General features: G+C 47.0%; 1 protein-coding gene across 2 annotated transcripts in view; it reads right to left on the bottom strand.

Annotated features, from left to right (window-relative positions):
- PGM1 (phosphoglucomutase 1) overlaps positions 1-21,879 on the bottom strand; it is a 59,525-nt gene that overhangs the window by 2,324 nt on the left and 35,322 nt on the right. For both annotated transcript variants that reach the window (XM_060231942.1, XM_060231941.1), the window contains exons 3-10: positions 20,839-20,985; positions 19,598-19,723; positions 19,036-19,226; positions 18,005-18,159; positions 17,382-17,497; positions 12,896-13,031; positions 11,364-11,547; positions 4,881-5,015 (exon numbers count right to left, since the gene is read on the bottom strand). In XM_060231942.1, the coding sequence (XP_060087925.1) occupies positions 4,881-5,015; positions 11,364-11,547; positions 12,896-13,031; positions 17,382-17,497; positions 18,005-18,159; positions 19,036-19,226; positions 19,598-19,723; positions 20,839-20,985 (1,190 nt within the window). The remainder of the gene's footprint in view (positions 1-4,880; positions 5,016-11,363; positions 11,548-12,895; positions 13,032-17,381; positions 17,498-18,004; positions 18,160-19,035; positions 19,227-19,597; positions 19,724-20,838; positions 20,986-21,879) is intronic.

Genomic DNA, 21,879 nt, shown 5'->3' with positions numbered 1-21,879 from the left:
AGGAGGTGGGGTGAGTCTCTCACTGGAACAGAGCCTATAGAATAGCCTTGCCTACATCTGCTTCTTTCCTTGCCTGAAGGTCTAAAGCATAGTCCTCTATCAACCAGGTTGCTGCCTTGCAGATGTCCAGCAGGGGAACTTGCCGATGAAGCACAGCAGACATCCCCTGTGCTTGGGTGGAGTATGCTTTCACATTGAGCAGACATGTTTCTCCAGATGCCATGTAGCAGGAATGGATGGCAGCACCTACTCATCTGAATGTGAACTGCGCTGAGGTAACTTTGCCCTTCTTAGAGCCCCAGTAACAAATAAATAGTGCTTTGCTATTACAAAATAGTTTGGTCCTATTTATAGAGTACAGGTAAAAGGGCATTCACCCATAGCAGATGCCCAGGACTCAAACAGAGAGCCCACTTCCAGTCATAGGAACATATGGTAGAAGGCTTAAGGGCCTGAAGCAAGATATCTCTTACTCCTTGGGAGAGGAAGAGCCTTGCAGCTGAATCCCCCATGTTGCCAAGTGTAGCTGTGCTACACCGTGGTGCACCAACAAATTGTGCATTAGTAGGTTTGGGGTGGGAGGGAATGGCATATAATCTGCACTTGCTAAGCAGAACAGCTCTGAGAAACAGATCTGATGGGCCCAGAAGGGAGCTACTAGGATACAATCCGTCCGTTTGGCCACTACCTTCCCAATAACCTTGCTTAAAAGAGGGAAGGGAGGAAATGCATAAAAGAGTGTGCCTGACCAAGGGATCTGGAATACATCCCCTAGGGAATCCAGGTTGCTGCCTGCTAGAAGCAGAAGTCTGGTGCTTTCCTGGACTCAGCTGTGGCACACAGATCCACTGGAGGACACCTCATGTGTTGAAAATCACCTTGATGCACTTGTGCTGGATGGACCATTTGCAGTTTGTCTAGCAGATCCTGCTCAGTTCGTATTCAAAGTCCCTGCTATATGGCTAGCCTTGGTAAGGGCTCCAATGCTCATTGCTACTTCCCAAGCTGCTATTGCGTCTAAGCAAAGCCTCCAGGAACCCATTCCCCCTTGTCTGTTGAAATAATACATTGTCATAGTATTGTCCATTTTGATCAGTACTCTCTTGCCCCTGAGAATATCTTGCCCCTGCAAAAGAGGTGAAGGCAAATCTTACTGCATGGAGCTCCATGACATTAATATGGGGAGCCATCTGCATTAAAGGCCAACTGACTCTGCACCAAAAAGCCTCTCAGTGAGCACCCCAACCTGACAGCGAAGCATCCATGGTCAGGGTGACCTGGAGAACCCAGAAACCAAGCTAGCATCATCTAGCCACTACTGCAGGATCCTAACCACCACTATAGGCATCAAAAAACAGCAATTTGAGGGATTGTTGGGGTCATACTTCTTAACAAATCAGATTTGCAAGCTCTGCATATGCAGTCTTGCTAATGAAATCACTGCAGTAGTCAAAGCCATAAGCCCTAATAGCCCCTGAATTGCCTTCACCGGCTGCCAGTGTTTTCTCATATAGCTTAACACTATTGTCTCAATGCTTTTAGCACTGTCTGTAGGCAAAATAGCTCTACAGATGGTAGCATTAAGGTAAAAACCAATTAATTGTACTCAATGAGAGGGTTCAAGGCAAGAATTTCACAGTTCACCATTAGGCCTAATCTGCTACAGGTGGAAACAATGCAGTGAACATGGTCATTCAGAAAGTTACAACTGGGGACCACAATATACCAGTTATCTAGATACAGAAAGACAGCAACCCTGAGTGCACAGCTATGCCACCATTACAGCTATACACTTGGTGAATACTCTTGGTGCAGTAGCAAGACCAAATGGCAGGGATGTGTACTGGAATACTTTGGAGCCCTGTCTACATTGCAGATACCACCTATGGGACCGGTGGACTGAAATATGAAAATAGGCATTCTTCAAATCAAGGAATGCAAGCCACACACCCAGGGTAAGAAATTGGATCACAGAAGAAAGTGAGACTATTTTGAACTTTGAAATTCTTAAAAACTTGTTTAATTTTCTAAGATCGAATATGGGCCTGTGCTCACAATCCTTTTAATCTACTAGGAAAAATCATGAGTGGAATCCCTGGGAATGAAGCCCACCAGGAACCTGTTCCACAGTGCCCTCACACAGCATTTCCTCCAGCTGGACTCTGAGTTCGGGGTAGGGGGTTATCTATTGCAGTCCAAACCAGGTGACAAGGAGGCTGGGACAGCAACTCTTAACTTACAATGTTCCTGGATGATAGACAAAACCCAACTACCTAAACTAATTTGGCATCAAATCTCTGCAAATTGTGCCAATTTATCTTTAAAACTGGGAACATCTACAAATACTAGTGCAGATGGGAAGAACTTTGCTGAGTGCTGGGGGAGTCTGTTGAATAAGACTTGGCCATGGGGTACCCTTTCTTTTAAAAAAGGGGGACAACTGAGAAGGAGTGTTGAGGATACACAAACAATTGGTTGTGTTGTCTTTGGCCCCTGTAAAAAGGGGTAACAAAGCTGTGCTGCCCTTGAGAGAAACGTTATCTCTGGGTCAGAGCTGAGGAAAACAGTGATCTGACTGTCTGGTGGTTTATTTTCACAGTGAAAAGGAACTCATCTGTGGACTGCAAGAAAAGAGTCGATCCCTTAAAGGGGAAATCCACAACATTATAGCGAGTCTCCAAAAGGAGAGCAGTGTTTTGTAGTCATGAGTGCCTCCTGCGGGCTATGGCAGAGGCCATCGATATGGCTGATACATTGGCGGAGTATCTGCCTACATTAATCTCCTGTTTTGGGAATTTAATCTTCTCAGACTGGATTAGTTTGGCCAATGACTTGGATTCCTCAGGCAATTTGTCCAGGTACTGGAAAAGACTCTCCCAGAGAAAAAGTTGGTAGGATCCCATAATTACTTGATTATTTACTACCTGAAAATTGAGAGTGAAGGAACATTAAAACATTCTTCCTAATGCATCCAGACAGCAGCTTTCCCTGTCAGCTGGGGAGGAATGCGGGCTGGGTTGCTGGTATGCCTGCATGTCTTCTGGGACTAATGAAGACAGTGGTGAGTGCATGCACAGAAACTCACAGGAGACATGCATTACTCTATATACGTTTTCGATCTTACAAAGCATGGCCTGAATGGAGGGCAGTTTCTGCCAGACAGAAATGGTGAGGTCAGAAAGACCCTCCAGGATCGGAAATCAACTATCCCTGGAGTGTCAGAATAGAGCTAGCTCAAAATCCTATCCTTAAGATGGTTGTCAGAAGTGGAAACATCAATGTCCATGACTTTTGTCATCATTAGCATTTGTTCTCCATAGAGACAGAGGTCCTCACTTGGAGATACTTTGGTCAAGTCACACACAGTATCATCAAGTGACAGGTCTGAAGCACTCTCTGCACTATAATGAGATGCCACAGAGGCGCCTCCTTCAGGCTTGTGGTATTGGGACTGGTATGGAACCAGTGTGGAGTGGGCATTCATGTATTCCCTTGCATTTGGGACAACATGCCCCTCTAAAATTTGAGGGTGATGTTTAAATAAGATGGTGACATGTAGTAAGAATGTGGGGGTGGGGTGCAGGTTGCCAAGATAAGGGAGGTACCAATTCTGAAGGAACTAGTTATCCTGCAGGGATGCTAGGTTGGTCATTATCAATGTCCAAAAAAGAAACAGCATAGGAGGTTAGGTGTGCATTCGGATGAACTGGGATGACATCCTGATCAGTTTCTGGATCCTTAGAAGATCCGACACATCCTTACTTGGATGCGGAGTCAATCTTATCCTCATGTTTCCATTTTTATTCTTTTTGCAGGAGGTTCTGAATGTGACCAGATCACATGTGCTGGAGAATGCAGCTACCTAGATTCTGCCACTGGAGCAACCAAAGCAGCTCTTTTTGGATGGATCAGAGCTTTCTTTATATTTATTTATTTAGATTTGTATCCTGCCCTCCCTTTTACAGGCTCAGGGCAGCCCATAGACAGTGTTCAGTCATTGGAACTAGAGGGAGCAGACCCAAGGTTGTAGGACCTGAGCTTGGAGCCACCATGGAAGGAACCAAGGAAGACAAAGCCTATTCTCACAGCATAGTTTTCAGCCTAGAGGCCCTATCCAACCAAGCTTTAGGGGTAAAGTGCTACCAAAATTGAACAAGCTCCAACATTGTGGACCTCTCTTAAACACAGAAGGCAGAGTTCATGCTCATCACTGTGCATCATCTGTGTTCCACATTGTGAACAAGTTAAAAACAGTGCCTTGGATGCCACTATGAGGGAACACAAGCACGACAAAAAAACAAAAACAGGAAGAATTGTCACTGCTGTGCATCATCTTTGTTCCACATTTTGAACATTTTTAAAGAGTTTCTTGGATGCCATGATGAGGGACCACAAATGCGACAAAAAAACCCCAGGGAGAACCCAGCTGAAAGGGCTTGCCTTCCACAAAGTAAACTCCTGAAGAAGTACAAAACATATCCTCAGTAGACAAAAAGTTTCTCATTCACAAAGAAAATAAAGAAAAACTCAACAGAGTGCACTAGAAAGTTTCCTATTCTCGTGGCAGTAAAAAAGGAACTTAGGAAAGGGAGAGCTTGCCAACAAAGAACATGGTGTGTTGGGTGGGAATCCCATGTATGTGCTGGCTTTGAAAGAGGCAGGGCATCCCCTCACTGGAGTTTTGGAGCTAGAAAGAATATGTTCATGGCCGGCTTTTGCACAGGCAGAGTTCCAATGTGCTGCTGAATGAGCATTTATGAACTGTACCAGTTCTTCTGACCATAAGAATTTGAGCAGATGCCTACAGATGTCTCAGTTTTGTAACACACAAGAGACAGAAAGGAATAAAATGATACAGAGAACATGACTATTAACTCTACCTGTGGATCTTCATATATTTTAGAAGGATCTTTTTCATAGCTGTCAATATAGAGCCGCACAGTTGCTCCAGCACTTCCTGTGCCACTTAATCTAAAGATGATGCGAGAACCATCAGCAAAGATAAGCCTCAAACCCTACCAAGACAAGGAAAAAACACACACACATTCAGGAGATTTACTTCAATAAAAGTATGGTTTTCCTTACAGTATTGCCTCACTAGCCACTTCTGAGTACAGAGGTAAACAGATCTTTGTTTGACAGCTGGCTGCCTGCCCTTTGGTGACCCTAATCATTTCCCAGTCACTCTTGCTTGGGGAATGAACATTCCAAATTCCCATTTTGCTGTACAGAGCTGCAGGAGCACCAAACTATACTACTGAAGAAAAATGTTTTAATCCATCTTTTTTTTTTGTATTTCATTTGTCCCTTGTTTCTTTCCCAACAAGATGTACTTTTAGACCAAGATTTTCTGTCCGCCTGTCTATTTATAGATTATCTGACTTCTGCAGCACCTCAGCATTCTCATAATGATGCAGCATGGTTTACCTGGGCACATCTTTTGGGGGTATGTGCTCTGCACAGGCTTCATGTTAATTCAGTTAAACAATGGGAGCATGTTATAGCTGAGGCAGTGTTATCATTTACTTGTAGGGAACACAGGGCTTGCCCTGAACTTCATAACTGGAGAAAACATAATACGTACACTAGTAGCTGAGTCTGCTGCAGGATAGGTTTCATGAAAGGCAAAGAGATACACCATTTCTTATAAACAGAAAACAGCTGAATTTTGAAGTCTTCTGCTGAAATTACCAGAAGCTCACAGATACCAATTTGTCTGAACTAATGTTGATACCAGGCAAATGCTTTTCTTCAGGCTCTCTTTTGCATTTATAGGCTAAATGGTGGAAGTGTACATTAACTGAAAACTTGCCCTGACTGACTTCTAATAATCACATAACATGTTTTAACAAAGAGTAACATGAATCAGTGAATCCAAGTATTCTGTTTGTGTATAGCAGGAGCTTGCCAGGATGTAAGTGGTGTGAAAAGATTAAGGAAGTTTGCAGGAAAATGAATGGCTGGCAGACAGTGCAAGTGAGCACACAGAATTAGACAGGAAGCAGGTCAAATAGACTTGGGAAAAGAGCTAAAAAAAGAGGCAAAAAGGGCAAGAAAGAGCATGGGGGGGAGGGGGCTGCATGCAGGAACATGGCACAACTGAAGATGTTGATTAAACCATCAATAAATCTGGCCTCAGTCACATCTGATTTCCTTTTACAGAGGCTACTAGAAGGCTGAGGCCAAATTATTTCCCAGTGAGTTTAACTTAACCCTGAAGAAAGCAGGAACGCTTTGAAAGCCTATGAACCAACTCATTGTCCCACCACCCCTTTGCAACTGAGCTCAGATGTGAATTTGTCTTTGCTGTAAATGGGAATGATATCATAATAAGTGTAACGTACTCGAAGCGGAGACGAGAGTAGGGCAACATGGTTTATTAGGAGCACGTTGCAAGAGAGGGAACACGCGGGCCGGGTCCCGCTTATATACAATCCCCGGTACAGCCTACAGGGTTGGTCAGGCCAATCCTGACCCGTTGAACTTCCCGCCACAGCTGTTGATGGGCGGGGAGATTCGCGCCCTGCGCTCGGTCGCATATTATTTACTGATACACTACACCCCTCCCCCCCTGGTTAATGAACATAGTCTTGCAGATATGCGGGAGGTCGGCGCTCTCTGGTGGACCGTCTGGGGAGGTCCTGTGGGGGAGGCGCCGCCACCGCATCTGATGCTGCGGGGGACCCTGGTGCGGACGGTGGCGGCCGGACTGGTTCTTCGGCACCTTCGGGCTCTGGCGGTTCCGGTGCTACCTGGGCCGGCGTTAGGGGTGATGGGGCCGCGTCCTCCGGTCGGTCCCCGCTGGGCTCTTCTCCGGCTCTTGCCTCTTCTGTGTCCGCCAGTTCCTCTGGTAGCGTGCGGCGCCTTAATTGGTCTATGTGCCGCCGTAGTACCTGGCCCCCCTCAGTTGATATGTCGTCGTGGCGGGACCCGGTGACTCGTAGCACTCGGCCCGCCACCCAATTGGGCCCCCTTGCGTAGTTCCGGGCGTAAACCGGGTCGCCCGCGAAGAAACCCCTGACTGCGTCCCGGACCTCGGGGCTCTCGCGGGTGTCTGACGCCCGGTCAGGGTGTAGTCTGTCCAGCCGGGTTATGAGCTTTCGCCCCATGAGGAGCTCGGCCGGGCTAACCCCTGTGACCGGGTTGGGGGTGATCCTATTGTCGAATAGGAATGCCGCTAATCGGTGGTCCCAGTCTCCCTGTACAATACGGCCCAGGGCTTCCTTGGTGGTGCGGACCATCCGCTCTGCCTGACCGTTGGTGGCTGGGTGGAAGGGGGCCGACCTTATGTGCCTAATAAGGTATCGCTGGAGGAACGCCTGGAAGTCTGCGGATGTGAAAGCGGTCCCATTGTCCGAGACTATGGTGTCCGGGATACCATGTGTGCTTAAGACCCTGCGTAATGCTCGGATTGCGGCTGCGGACGTGGTGGACCCTACGGGGATGACCTCAAGCCATTTGGTGTAGGCGTCCACAATTATCATGAAGATCTGCCCCTGGAATGGCCCCGCGAAGTCGAGGTGGAGTCTCGACCATGGTTTCCTGGTGGACTCCCACCTAGTGGCGGGGGCGCTGGGAGGCTCGGGCCGCGACTCTTGGCACGTCTGGCACCTGCGGACCCAACTCTCTATTTCCCCGTCCATTCCCGGCCACCAGACGCAGCTTCTGGCCAGGGCCTTCATGCGAACTATGCCGGGGTGGGTCTCATGGAGGGATTCTAGAACATGCCTTTGCAGCGGGGGCGGAATCACCACCCTACTCCCCCATAGTAGGCACCCCTTCTGTGCCGCTAGTTCCTCCCTCCTGACCTTATAGGGTTTGAAATCTTCCCCCATGTTCCCCTCTGGCCACCCCCTCACCACCCAGTCGAGCACCCGTGCAAGTGTCTTATGTTTCTGGGTGGCCTTGGCGACCTCCGCTGCGTGAAGGGGCGGCTCTGGGAGGCTTTCCATCAGCATGACCTGGTGTGCGGGGGCGGGGTCTGGACCCGTTTCCGGAAGCAGCAAGCGGCTGAGCGCGTCAGCGTGACCCATAGCCTTGCCGGCCCGGTGTACCAGTGTGTAAGTGTAGGAGTTGAGGAATTGATTCCACCTCAACACGCGCTGTGACAGGATTTGGGGGGTTTGTCGATCTGGGGCCAGCAGGCCTAAGAGGGGCTTGTGGTCCGTGGCTATGGTGAACCTCCGCCCGTACAGATACTCATGGAACTTGCGGACCCCCGCCACGATCGCCAGAGCCTCCTTGTCTATTTGCGCGTAATTGCGCTCTGCCGGTGTCAGTGTGCGGGAGTAGTACGCTACCGGCACCTCCCTCCCGTCCGGGAGTTGGTGCCCCAGGACTGCTCCCACCCCATACGGCGACGCATCGCAAGCCAAGATGACGGGGAGGCCCTCGTCAAAATGGTGGAGCACCGCGTTGGACACCAGAACGTCCTTGACCGCCTGAAACGCGGCGGCTTGTCGTTTGCCCCAAACCCAAGGGGCTTTTTTATCCAGTAGGCGGTGAAGGGGCTCTGCTAGGGCTGCCTTGTGGGGGAGGAATGAGTGATAAAAGTTAAGGACCCCCAAGAAGCTTTGTAGCTCCGCTTTGCAGGTGGGGGCCGGAGCTTGCACGATGGCCCGTGTCTTTTCTTCCGTGGGGTGGATTCCCGCTGCGTCCACGGCGAACCCCAGGAACTCCACCCGCGGAACCCCCAGCAGGCACTTCTCCCTCTTGACCTTGAGCCCCGCAGCCTGGAACCGGCGGAGCACCTCTCTTAGGCGGTTGCCGAATTCTTCGGGGTCCGGGGCGGCGACTAGCACGTCATCAAAAAACGGCTGGACTCCCGGGATCCCTTTCAGGAGAGCGTCCATTATACTCTGGAAGATCCCGGGAGCGACGCTAACCCCGAATTGGAGCCTCCTCACCCTGAAGGCCCCCCTGTGTGTCACTATCGTTTGGGCTTCCGCCGTCTTAGCATCTACCGGGAGCTGTTGGTAGGCCTGTGCCAGGTCCAGCTTCCCGAAGATCTTGGACCCCGCTAGGGCAGCCAGAACGTGGCTTACCACCGGCACTGGGTAGGGGTTATCCTGCAGTGCCTTGTTTATCGTGCATTTATAGTCTGCACAGATCCGCACCTCCCCGTTTGGCTTGATGGGGGTTACGATGGGGGTCTCCCAGGTGGCATAGTCCACAGGCTCCAGGACTCCCTGGGCTGTGAGGCGGTCTAGTTCGGCCTCTATTTTTGGCTTTAAAGCGAACGGGACCCTCCTCGCCTTGAGCCGAATCGGCCGGACCGTGGGGTCTAGCGGTAGGGAGATGGCCGGCCCTTTGTAGCTCCCTAGAGACCCATCGAACACGTCAGGGAACTCTTGGCATATCTCCCCGAACCCCCTGGGTGTTAGGGTTTGCCCCACCCCTTCCACCCGGATTCCCAAGGGTTTGAACCACGCCAGTCCTAGCAGGGTGGCGAGCTGGCGCTTAACCACCAGGATGTCCAGCGGGCCGTAGAAGGACCCCCGCTCGACTTGCACCCGCGCCCACCCCGCGATTTGCACCGGATTCTTCTGAAAGTCCCGGAGTATGAAGTTCGCCGGCCGTAGTTGCAGCCGCTGCCGGGGGCACAGTTCCCTCAGGGTCTCCTCCGCTATGAGGGAAATGGAGGAACCTGAGTCCACCTCCATTTGGCAGGGGTTCCCTTCGATGAGGACTGCCACTTTAATTTTATCGGGGGTGGCGAGGGGCAAGTTCAGTACCTGAAGGGACGTGGAGTCCGTGGAATGGAACTCCGCCGACTCGTGATGCGTGGTCGGCCTCCGGCGGTTGGGCTTGGCTCGGCAAGCCCTCGCAATGTGGCCCGTTTTTCCGCAGCTCCGGCAGTCCCAGTTCCGGTATTGGCAGTCCCGCCTGTCGTGGGGGTCGCCGCAGCTGGCGCACTTGGTGGCCGGAACCCTCTCCGTCGCTGGGGGTCGTTCGGCTGCTCGGGGGCGTTGGGCGGCTCTGCTGGGTGGCCCGGCTGGGCGGCGCAGCTGGTGGGCTTCTTCCTCCTCTGGGCAGTCGTGGTCCAGCTCCTCGTGGTGGGCGGCTTCTGTCCGGGCCTTGGGGAAGGTCCTGGAGGTCCTCTCGAACGCCACCGCCTCGCTGAAGGCGCTCTGGAAGGTGAGCTCTTCCTTGGCGAAGAGCTTCTGCTGGAGCCTCTCGTCGCGGAGGCCCCACGTGAATCGGTCGGCCAGGGTGTCTTCCAGCTGTGGGAAGCTGCAGTTCCCGGCGATCTTGCGGAGAGCCGCCAGGTAATCGGCGGCCGATTCCCCCACGGCCTGGTCTCTTCTGTGGAACAGGAACCGACGGGCCACCCGCGAAGGCTGTGGCGAGAAATGGCCGGTGAGGAGCCTGATGATCTCCTCGTAGGACTTCTCCGTGAGGCGGGCGGGAGCCGAGAGACCCTTGGCGATCTCGAACGTGGCTGGCCCGCAGATGCTCAGGAGAACGTCCCTCTTTGAGCCTGCGTCGGTGACCTTGTTGGCCCTTAGGTAGAACTCGACCCGCTCCGCGTAGGACTCCCAGGCCTCGGGGTTGGCGGGGTCGAATGTCTCGATGTAGCCGGTGGTTCCGTTCTGTGTGGCCATGGCGGCGGCGGTCAGGCCTCGTGGTTGCCCTAGATCTCCGTGGTAGCCGCTGAGGCTAAGATCCCATCCTCGTCGCCAGTGTAACGTACTCGAAGCGGAGACGAGAGTAGGGCAACATGGTTTATTAGGAGCACGTTGCAAGAGAGGGAACACGCGGGCCGGGTCCCGCTTATATACAATCCCCGGTACAGCCTACAGGGTTGGTCAGGCCAATCCTGACCCGTTGAACTTCCCGCCACAGCTGTTGATGGGCGGGGAGATTCGCGCCCTGCGCTCGGTCGCATATTATTTACTGATACACTACAATAAGCATGTCAATTCTTCTTGGAAGTCTGCATCAAATCATAGAAGCCTTAGGTTTTGAAAGAGTTCAACCCAGTGTGGTATTTTCATATATCATACAGCATTTTTCTTGAGATATCAGGTTACCTACAGAGATTCTTTATAGCGCTTTCCACAGAAGGTATAGGAACATGCTTCTATATCTTAGTGATTACCTTCTAGCACATTTTGTGGCCATGCAGTAGAAAAAGATGATGGCTATAGGGTTCTACACTTCCCATAGCATAAGAGTATACTGAGCTAGCAGCATAACTTTGGTCATTTTGGTTACAAAATGGAAGCAAATAGAACAATTAAATGGTTTGTCAAGACTGGATCCTGTGGATATATCTAAGGACATCATAATTAAATTTATTGCAACAGAATACATCTAAACATTTAAATCTATAACAAATTTACTCTTATTACACCATCTACCTGGTTTCTTGAGATGCTTCCATCCACAGGATCACTGTACTCAAAGTTATCAGCTTTCTCCACAGTGTATGATTTGTCACCAGCTGATAGCTTTTTCCCCATAAAGGATCGATCAAAGAATATAGCCTCTAGATCCTTCATCATCTTATTTGCACTCTCAGCATCCACCTCTTCATAGTCATATCTAGAAAACAGTGAGACTTTATTTAGAGAAAGACAGAAACCTACGAAGTGCAAAGCCCCTACCATCTGTCATTTTTAAACTTTAGTTTTTTATGTGGTTCTTGCTGTGTTCTTTCTCATAGCTCTCAAATTCTTGATTAAAAATTAAAGGCAGTGAGACCACAGAACAATTTTATAATTGAAATCCCAACTTAATATTGTTCAAGGAAAAGGCAGCATGTGGACTGGACAGAGAAAGAGCAGCCAGGTAAACAGTACAACAGAGGGTCTGAGAACAGGGCACAAAATTTGTGGGAGGTTTTCTGTCCTTACAGACACAAGCTGTAACAACAATCCACATTCCTGTATCTGCAGACCTAATATATGGCATATTTGATCTAGGAGCATCATTTGCTAAAGCTCCCCTAAAACCACCACACCCACGAGGCTCCACTGTGTGCAAATGTAGGCAAAGAATGGTAACAATAACTCTGCTGCTACAATGGCATTGGGAATCATTGTACCATCCATATGTGGAAGGTATACCAAGATTTCCCATGTTCCTCTCCTCTCTTGCAGTTTTTCCCAGACTCTACCTCCCCTATGATAATTCCTGTGCTTGCAGTACCTGTGCAGATGAACAGCCATGAGGGGTCAGTAGGTTAGAGTGAAGAGGGACAAAGGAATGCAATCAGCTTCTTTCCTGAGTAAAGCTGTGCTGGCAGAAGAGGAAAGAAGAACAATTTCGCCACTTTGTCCTCCTCACTCTCGACCCTTCCAACTTCTGCCTTTGTTCCTGGGTATGCTCCAGCAACCATGGGAATATCTTTCAGGGGTTGGAAGGAGATGTAAAACCAGACAGGAATGCAGAAGAACAAGGTATCCCACACATGGAGTCTTTCTAATTCTACTTAAATGGCAACATCCTGTATAACTGTTTCCTCAGGGCTTCAAGCTACTTTCAAGTACCATCTCTCCTTGTGCCACTAATGCTTCTCTTTGCACTTAAAAATGGTCAAAAAAGAAAATTCTACAACACATTCAAATATTGAGTTCAGAATAAACATACATAATCTGTATATGAAGACTTCCACAATTTGTGTTTTGTTGGACATAATTGTCCTGAATAATCACCAGTTCAGAACTTGATGCTGTGATTTAATTTAATTACAAATTCTCATGAATTATGCAACAGCAAAATCGGGTTTCACACTGTGATTAAAAAATTAGTACAGAATTTGGACTCTGAAAAGAAATCTGTCATTTGCATGATGGAAGAAGAAACTAAGGAATGTCTCCTTTTCATAATCACCCTTTATGGCAAATGCATACATTTTCCATTCAGGTGAATTTGCCAGGCTAATCCTCACCTTGTGAAGAAGTTCCTCCCATATTTTTGCCAGTGGTCTTTCAAGATCTCTTCTACGCTTTGTTTACGGACAGCTATGATTGACAGCCATGCCAAGACAGCCCAAAGTCCATCTTTTTCACGAATATGATCAGACCCTGCAAACACAAAGTCCAGAAACAAATGACACAAGGTGTAGGTTGTGTTAATAATGGTTGTCTTTGTCTTCTATGGTAGATGGCTGCATGAAAAGAGGGACTGAAGCATGAATCAGAAATACCATGACACTAATTTGAACCCCTAAGACTAAAACAAAGTTTGAACAGTTTAGTTGAAGGCAATTAACATGTTTTGCATACTATGGTCACAAGCCTGACAAACACTGGAACACAAATGACAAAGCATTTATTATATTGCTAATAAGGTCAACTATAGGAAGGGAGACTAATCCAATCTTCAAAACAAAACACTATTTCTAATAAGTGTTACCATCACTTACATAACAAAAGATATTTTTACCTTCAGCTAAACTTAAGTCATTTTTCAATTGGGGGGGAAGGGAATTGAAGATTGCTTTAACTTATGCTGTGCCCTGCTTTGTGTGTTTTGTTATCCTGACTTTGTTATGTCCTGCAAGAAGACCAGTCTTTTATAGGTAGCCTTCTGGTTGTGAACTAAAAAACTAGGAGGCCATGAAACTAGAAATAATTTTAAAGTACTGTTTTAAAGTGCAAAATTACTCCACTCTAAGCAAAGTGCTAGAGATTGATTTAGACTAGAATAACTCTGCATAGAATTCCACTGCAAGTTATGAATGGCCAGGCCAGTGTTAGGGAATATGGTGATAGCCCCATTCTCCAGCCTTGTGAGAGCAGAATACTGGGTATGTATACTGTTTGTCTGTCACTTCTCTACATCTTAATCCCAGTTTTCCAGCAATAAGTAACATAAAAATGTTTTTACATGGAATTACTCCATTGTAAGGCATCATATTTTAGTGAACCTAAGTCTCAACTCATTTTAGCTCTTCCTATATAGAAGAAAAGATTTAATTTATACCCCGCTCTTCATTCAGAGTCTCAGAGCAGTTTACAATCTCCTTCCCTTCCTCCCCACAACAGACACCCTGTGAGGTAAGTGGAGCTGAGAGAACTCTCAGAATTGCTCTTGAGATAACAGCTCTGCAAGAACTGTGGCTAAACCAAGGTCACCCAGCAGTTACACATGGAAGAGTGGGGAATCAAACCTGGGTTTTCCAGATTAGTATCTGCACACTTAACCACAACCGCAAACTGACAGATATATAATCTCTGCCTTGCCAGATATGCAGACTATTCTTCTGCAGCTAAAACTTAAATTCCACTGGCACGGATGTAACCTACAGTTCAGTTGCTCAGTGTTTTTGAAGTGGTGAACCTTGAATTCTGGTGACAGACATTTCATAGCATAAATTGCATCATCATGGATTCTTATACATCACACTGTACTCTGGTTTATTATCTTCAGACAAAGAGCTTTAAAAGAGAAAGTGAAGTCAGGGCAGTCCACTGCAACAAGTGTATTTGGAGTGATCCTCCAAAGGGCCATCCCCTTCTCATGTGATGTTTACAGAGGCAGTGCAGAATTTATGCACAAGCTAAGTAAGCTACAATTGAAGGGTTCAAATTATGATGGCCCTTGAAATACAGAGAAGATTACTAAATGCCAGTGTTAGAATAATACATTTTTTTTGTAATGCCATGAACCTCTTAAAGTTGGCATAATTCAGGGTTTCAGTATGTCTTAACTGGGCACACCTGCAGCCACTGTATCAAATAATAACAAGGAAGATCCAAACTTGTGTTTCTTGACTGAACAGAAGTGGAATAGTTAGATGGGAACAGCCTGCCTGTGCAAGGAGAGAAGGGAAAATATGTCTTATGCCTGTATTATTCGCTGCATGGCTGGCTTGGCATGAGGTTGCTTCATGCTCACTAGATTAGATTGAACCCCTACTGTATAATTTCTATGTTATTAGACTGTGCCCATAAATGTATACTCTGAAGTTGGTTTAGCTTTAATCAAGAGAACATCTTTCCATACTATGGAGTAGATTTCGTCAGTGGTGTAGGGAGGGGGGGGGGCGGGTCGCCCCAGGTCTGGGGGGTCCCCGCATTGCCAAGGGGGGTCCCGAACAATGGCCATGTTGCTGCGCTGCGTCATTTTGTCGCAGCAGGCTAAGGCTTACAGGTGTACAACTTGACTCCTGCGTTGTTCAAATGGTATAAAACATGTTATAAAGGCACATAAAGGGTTTTTTAAAAGCAACAACAACAAAACAAAAACCTGTATTTAGGTGTTTTGCCCCAACCCCCCTTTAATCACTTCAGGGCTGAGGTAACTCCCGCTCTTGCCGCCGTCCTCCACCTCCCCTCCCCCGACAGGAACCGTTTCTAGGCGGGGCAGCTTCCCTTCAGGGTGGGGGCTGAGGACAGAAGGGAGGCAGCCGAGTGGCCACGAGTAGCAGCAGTGGCGGGAGCGGCCATGGCTTGCCTGGATGCGGAGGCGGCCCGGGGTTTCCTGGGCTCCCTCCTGCGGGATTTCCCGAGGCCGCTGGGCGCGGAGGACGCCTTGCCTTGGAGTCCTCCGGGACGGGGTGGCGCCCTCAGCCAGGCCGAGGCGCCTGCGGAGATGGCGGAGTTGGCCTGCAGCTTCCTGGGCTGCAGGTAGGACAGGAGGGAAAGGGGTCTTCTGACAAGGTGCGATTCTGTGCCCTGAAGGCCGTGCCCCTTATAGTGAGCGGGGCCTTTTCTCTGGGGAAGGGTGCAGAAGGTTGCAGCTCAGCGGGAGGGTGACTTGTGTGGGGATCTGTCCCAGGCAGAGAGGAAAAGGGAGAAAGTTCCAGTTGGATAACAGATTCGGGTGGAAAGCTGCGTTTTGCAAGGTGGGAAAGAGACAGCGTTGGCTGGCGTGGAGGTGAAGGTCGGGGGCAGCTACGAGCGTTGCTCTGGCTTTCATGGGATCCGTCCGGCTCGTTTGGCATTGGTTTTGGTCGTTGCTTTCGTGCGCGCGTGTGGGCTGGGTCGAGGGGTGTGTGTGTGAGGAGTTTGGAGAAATGCACGTGGATTACAGAGTAAAAGGATGATTTAGTCGAGCGTGGAGTAAGGAGCGTTGCGGCTTCGCTTCGAGCGTTGGTTTTAGTGCTCGAGTAGATGCAGCAGGGAGTAGAGAATCCGTCGGATGTGGCTGTGGATGAAGGGGGTATCAAGCTACTGGTGTGCACAGAAATGGGAATGCACCATTAGTTTATGTGGCCATGAAGTGTGGGGAGAGGACACTCCTTAAAAACATACTTGAAGCAAGTAGCGTTTTATGTATTTGTTTGTTATGTTAGTGATAGGCCTCCTTTCACACTTGGACTCAAGGCGGATTATGCAGAGGGAGTCAATGCAATCGACAGAAGGGCCATTTAATAAACAATAAAATAGGACTAGGATTGTTGGACCAGCCAAGAGTCTAGGAACAACTGAAGCATAAGTATTAACATGACGCATTAAGTGAATCAAGATAATATAGGGTTACCATATTTTGAAAAGCAAAAAAGGACATATATCCCAACTGATTACTTCAGACAAGTGATCACCGTGACAATACCCCTACTATTTAGGCTGTGATAATTGCTACTAAATAGAAATATTCCTAACCTTCCAATACAAATAGAGATTTTCATCAGTTTTTTAAAAAGGAGCTCAAAAGAGGACAAAGCCCCTAAAAAGAGGACATCTCGTAACCCTTCCATAGTAGGATCCTAGTTTCAGCAAGCTGTATACTGTGATATAGACCACAGCCCCATATATTTTACCCAGGTAACCTTCAGAATCATTAACTGCAGTGCAACACCATTGCCTGTGTAGAAAAGGCCTCTTGGATAATAGTTCAATTTTGCATAGTTTGCAGAAAGCAAGGAGAGTGGGAGCCTTCGTGACTTCTTCAGGCAGGCTGTTCCACAAGGTGGGGGTCACAGTGGAAAAGGCATATGTACCAACAGTTATTGAAGTCCCACAAGTTCAGGGCACAAGGGGAACAGCTGGGCCAGCAGGCTGCTTGTGGCATTTCTCCCTGTCACATGGTGTGGTGGGGTAATCAGGTTATCAATCACATGACCTAGATCGCACCAGCAGTGCCATCTTGGGGGGGGGGTGCCGCCCCCAAAGTGACACCAATTCCTGTTTCCCCCCCCACAAGAGATGGCCATTTTGGGGAAGTTACATCACTTCCTGTTTCCAGCAGGGCTCCCTCGCAAGTGGTGGCCATCCTGCGGAAGTGACATCACCGGAAGTGACATCATATCCTGTTTCTGGCGGCGTGCACACACATAGGGGGGCCCACATAAATCTTGGGCCCCAGGCACCCAAAGCCCTAGCTACGCCCCTGGATTTCATAATCATCATAATACTTAGTGTTAGAAAGAGCTGTCCTTGCAGTAAAGACAGATTGTGCAGCACTAAAGATTAATGAAGTTCACTTACCAGTACCAAAACTCTCCTCTCCACATAGAGATAATTTGTTTGCATCCATCAGATTTCCAAAGAACTTCCATCCTGTTGGAGTTTCATACAAAGCAATCTTTGTAGCTTTGGCCACTCTACAGAAAGAGAAGAGAGAAAGCCCCCTCAAAATGTTGTTACTTTGGTTTAGGACCACCAATGACAACTGCAGAAAATAGTAACTTTGCTGTTAGGCATCCTACTTAATATATATGTCATCTTTCAGAATCACCCCTTTTATAAGTGAACTTGTCTTGGAAGGGGTGAGTTAAAAATTATCAAGTTTCAATAGATTAAGAATATGATAAAGTCCCAGAGGAGTATGCAATTAGATGCATGCGGTAAACAGAGTCTCCTTAAGCTAAACACACAAGAAACCCCTCTTGAAACTGAAAGGAATGTGAAATGCAGTTTGTAATGTAGCAGAATCTGCTGTTAAAAGTAGCAGCATCAAAGGGTCACTGGGTATATGCATATGTAAAACAGCTAGGTCTCTGGATATATGTAAAACAGCTCATTGGAGCCAAGCCTGTATTATTTCAGAGACTCAGACCAGATCAATAGCCACAAAGCTCAGAGAACATATTCCCCATGTTAAATCTCACCTGTCAATTGCTCCACTAGTAGGCATGCTTCGGGCAAACCCTCGGACTCCTGTTTGTTGAAAATAAGGAATACTGAAAATATTTGCAGCAATAGCAGCCACAGAGTCTGAAGGATTCACAAAGAATCCATGTTTTCCAAGTATCATGTTGCGATCCTAACAAAGACAGCAAATAAATAAATACAGCTGAATTTTCAGTTGACACAAATGGCAGAATAAAAGTTACTGTTTCTTCCAGAAAAAAGGCCCAGTTTTAAGAACAAACTGATTTTAAAAAATCAATTCTTACATATTGCACCCATTAACAATATTTGAGGGACCTCCCAGCTTTTATGAAATGTGAGCCGCTCTGAGCATGCTTCGGCGGGGAGGGCGGGATATAAGCTGAATAAATAAATATCTATTTAAAAATAGAAGCCACTCAATGCTGCCTCTAAGCTGGGACCCTGTGAGCAAAAATTCTACTTTGTGAGCTACTGGCATTAAAGTTGTGAGCTACTGCATAAATTAAGTTTGCTCTGGGGTAATTTTTCCTGAGGCAAGACAAAAAATGTGTGAATTGGAGGCTAAAAAACAGCGAGCTAGCTCACACTAACTCAGCTTAGAAGGAACACCAGAAGCCATATTTTGTAATTCTTTATAAAAACAGTAGGTTGTTTTGGGTTTTTTTTTTTACAAAAACAAAAGATGAATAAGTTTCATTTCACTGGGGGCTTTAGAATCCTCACTTTAAAAAAGGTCTCTCTCTCTCCTTTCTTTCCTAAAGCTCTGTGATTTGGAAAATTACAGTGATCTCCAACAAGTTGGTCAGTACTCTTTCCACTTAGAGTTATAAAATTGTAACACTCCAGCTTATAATAGTCTTCTAAAGCAGTTTGATCACTGTTCTGGAATGCAAAGACAAATTCCACCACATTTAAGTGTGTTCTGTTTGTTTGTACTGAGGACAGGTCTCATCCAACTGCTTATGAAACCTTTCAAGTTCAGTGAGTTCTCTTACAGGAAAGCTGTGAAAAGCATATCTTCACATACCCCATCTCCATCAAAGGCAGCTCCAAAATCGTACTCGCCAGTCTTCATGGTCTGGACCAAGTCAGCAGCATAAGTTAAGTTTGGATCTGGATGGTGACCACCAAAATCCTCAAGAGGTGTGCAATTCACAGCAGAATTTGCAGGTGCTCCAAGTTCTTCACAGAGGATCTTTTTAACATAAGGGCCAACAACTGATTCAGCAATAAATAAATATCAGTGAGAGGGATAAAAACACAAATCAATCACATTCTCTGAAGATTCTACTCAAAACATTTTTGTTATTAGGAATACTAGTAGTTTTCACATTAATGAAACATATTTTAAAGAATCTTTAGGCATCCAACAATAAAAGTATTGATATGTTTCACAATGGATTTCTCATGAGTATTAAAGGAGAATTAAATAGTGTTACAGGTGGTTTGTAAATGAAGATATACTGCTACAACTTTCAGGCTATGTCAATGACAACAAACAAAGTATGAAATATCACTGAAGAGCTCCAAGATGTGTGGAATATATAAAGAAGCTGAATTTAGAACTGTGTCCATTTTTTCTTTCATACCTCCATGCATAGCATCTATGCGAATCTTTAGATGGTTTTGGCCTGAGAGTAGTTCTTTTAGTGCACTAAAATCAAAAATATTCCTCAACATATTGGCATAAGCTTCTACTGAGTCCACAATTTCAACTGAAAGATAAAAATAAAATACATGCAGGTGGATTTAGCTACAATTTAAAGATATTTTAAAGAGATGCTATTATTCAACACAAGCAGGTAATCCCATCAAAATCTGGACTGTATCTGACAACACCAGAAGGAAAACCAAAGACATCAAGAAACTTTACCTTTGTGTAAACCACAGATTTACATATTCGTACATACATTTATTTTCTTTTTGCCAAAATAATGTATAGAGACAGGCAGCTTTAAGCACCAATACTTATCCTCCATATCTTCAAGTTTGTTAATATTAATTTTTGCCTTAATGAAACCTAATATTCCCAAATCCATAATCAGGTGATCTGTGAACCTGCCTCCGCTTTTTGTCATCCAGGGTAATATCAAATGGCAATACTTTTTGGTTTCTAAACTTCAAAAGGTATGATACTGGCATTTAACAGAACATATCCAGGAGGTCATGAATTTCAGTCAAATTTCAGTAGGGTAATTTGAACTGAATGCTAAATAGAGTTACAGAACTGATGTCAATGGGTTTGTGTGTATAAAGAGCAGTCAAGTCACAGCTGACTTATGGCAACCCCAGCAAGGGGCTTTCAAGGCAAGTGAGAAGTGGAGATGGTTTGCCATTGCCAAAGCTTTTTTTGTTGTAGAAAAAGCCCAGCAGAGACTCATTTGCATATTAGGCCACACCCCTTGGTGCCAAGCCAGCCAGAACTATGTTCCTGTGCGTTCCTGCTCAAAAAAGGCTCTGGCCCTTGCCTTCCTCTGCAGAGTCTTCCATGAGGTCTCCCTTCTAAGTACCAACCATACTTAGCTTCTGAGACCTGACAAGATTGGGCTATATCATGTTGTGTAACCTTCCATCCATTGGTTTAGGAGGGTGTAATTCTACTTGGAATTGCACTGCTAATCTTTTTCCAAATATAACAAAATGTGAGATTGTACAGTTTTTAAAAAATCCCTCAAATTTATAAAGCACGCCAGCTGCTATTTTAATTCAACATCCCCCTAGCTTGGAGGAAGATGAAAGTTCCCTTATTCAATTCTGAAGGATGAATTACTACAATGATATTTAAATTGTGGCTACTACATAAGACAGGGCAAAGGGAAATTTTACTTGCCTGTGAATGGTTTAAACTTGTTCTCCAAGTCAAATTGCTGTTTTCCAATGACACCAAGGTCTACTTGTAGATCTGGGCATATGGCATACTCTTCAATAGTCTTGCTAATCTGGAAAATTTTATCAGTAATCCCTTCGGGAGCAGGCCCTGGGGATAAGAACAGATTTTAATTGACACAATCAAATAAAAGGAAACAGGATGAGAGTATAGGGTATGAATACATCAAATAAATAATGATCAACTTAGAGGTACCCATGTTGTAGCTTAAAGGGGTGTGTGAAAAGGTAACAGCCTAGATGGGAAGACAGTCTGATGTTTCCAAGTGGCGGAATGAGGTAAAGAAACTACCGTATTTTTCGCACCATAAGACGCACTCCCCCCCCAAAAAAAAGTGGGGGGGAAAGTGTGTGCGTCTTATGGAGCGAAGGTACGTACCTTCCTCCGAGGGGCGGTAATCCGCTGCCTTCGCCTCCGATCCCGGTGCTTCCCCCGCGCCTGCCTGGCTCCAGCTCTGACGCTTACAGTAAGCGCCAGGATCGCTCCCTCCGCCCTCCGATCCCAGCACTTGCTTTAAGCATCAGAGCTGAAGCCAGGCAGACAGGCACGGAGAAAGCACGCCGCCCCCTCCACAGCTGGCGCTCCCGAAGCGCTGGGTTTGCGGAGGGGGCGGGTGCTTCCTCCGTGCCTGTCTGCCTGGCTTCAGCTGATGCTTAAAGCAAGCGCTGGGATCGGAGGGCGGAGGGAGCGATCCTGGCGCTTGCTGTAAGCATCAGCTGAAGCCAGGCAGACAGGCACGGAGGAAGCACCCGCCCCCTCCGCAAACCCAGCACTTCGCGAGCGCCGGCTGTGGAGGGGGTGGCATGCTTTCTCCGTGCCTGTCTGCCTGGCTTCAGCTGATGCTTACAGCAAGCGCCAGAAGCTACAGGGTGGATTGTCCTCTGCAATCCCTGTTTGCCAAGCCTTAGTATTAAAGGAGTGGTAAGTGCTGTTAACCTTGTAGATGGGATAGTTCAGTGGTATGCTGCTTTCCCACTAGAGCAA

This window comes from Heteronotia binoei, chromosome 2, assembly GCF_032191835.1.
Source record: "Heteronotia binoei isolate CCM8104 ecotype False Entrance Well chromosome 2, APGP_CSIRO_Hbin_v1, whole genome shotgun sequence".
NCBI classification, from domain to species: Eukaryota; Metazoa; Chordata; class Lepidosauria; order Squamata; family Gekkonidae; genus Heteronotia; species Heteronotia binoei.
This window is presented reverse-complemented; position numbering and strand designations above follow the sequence as displayed.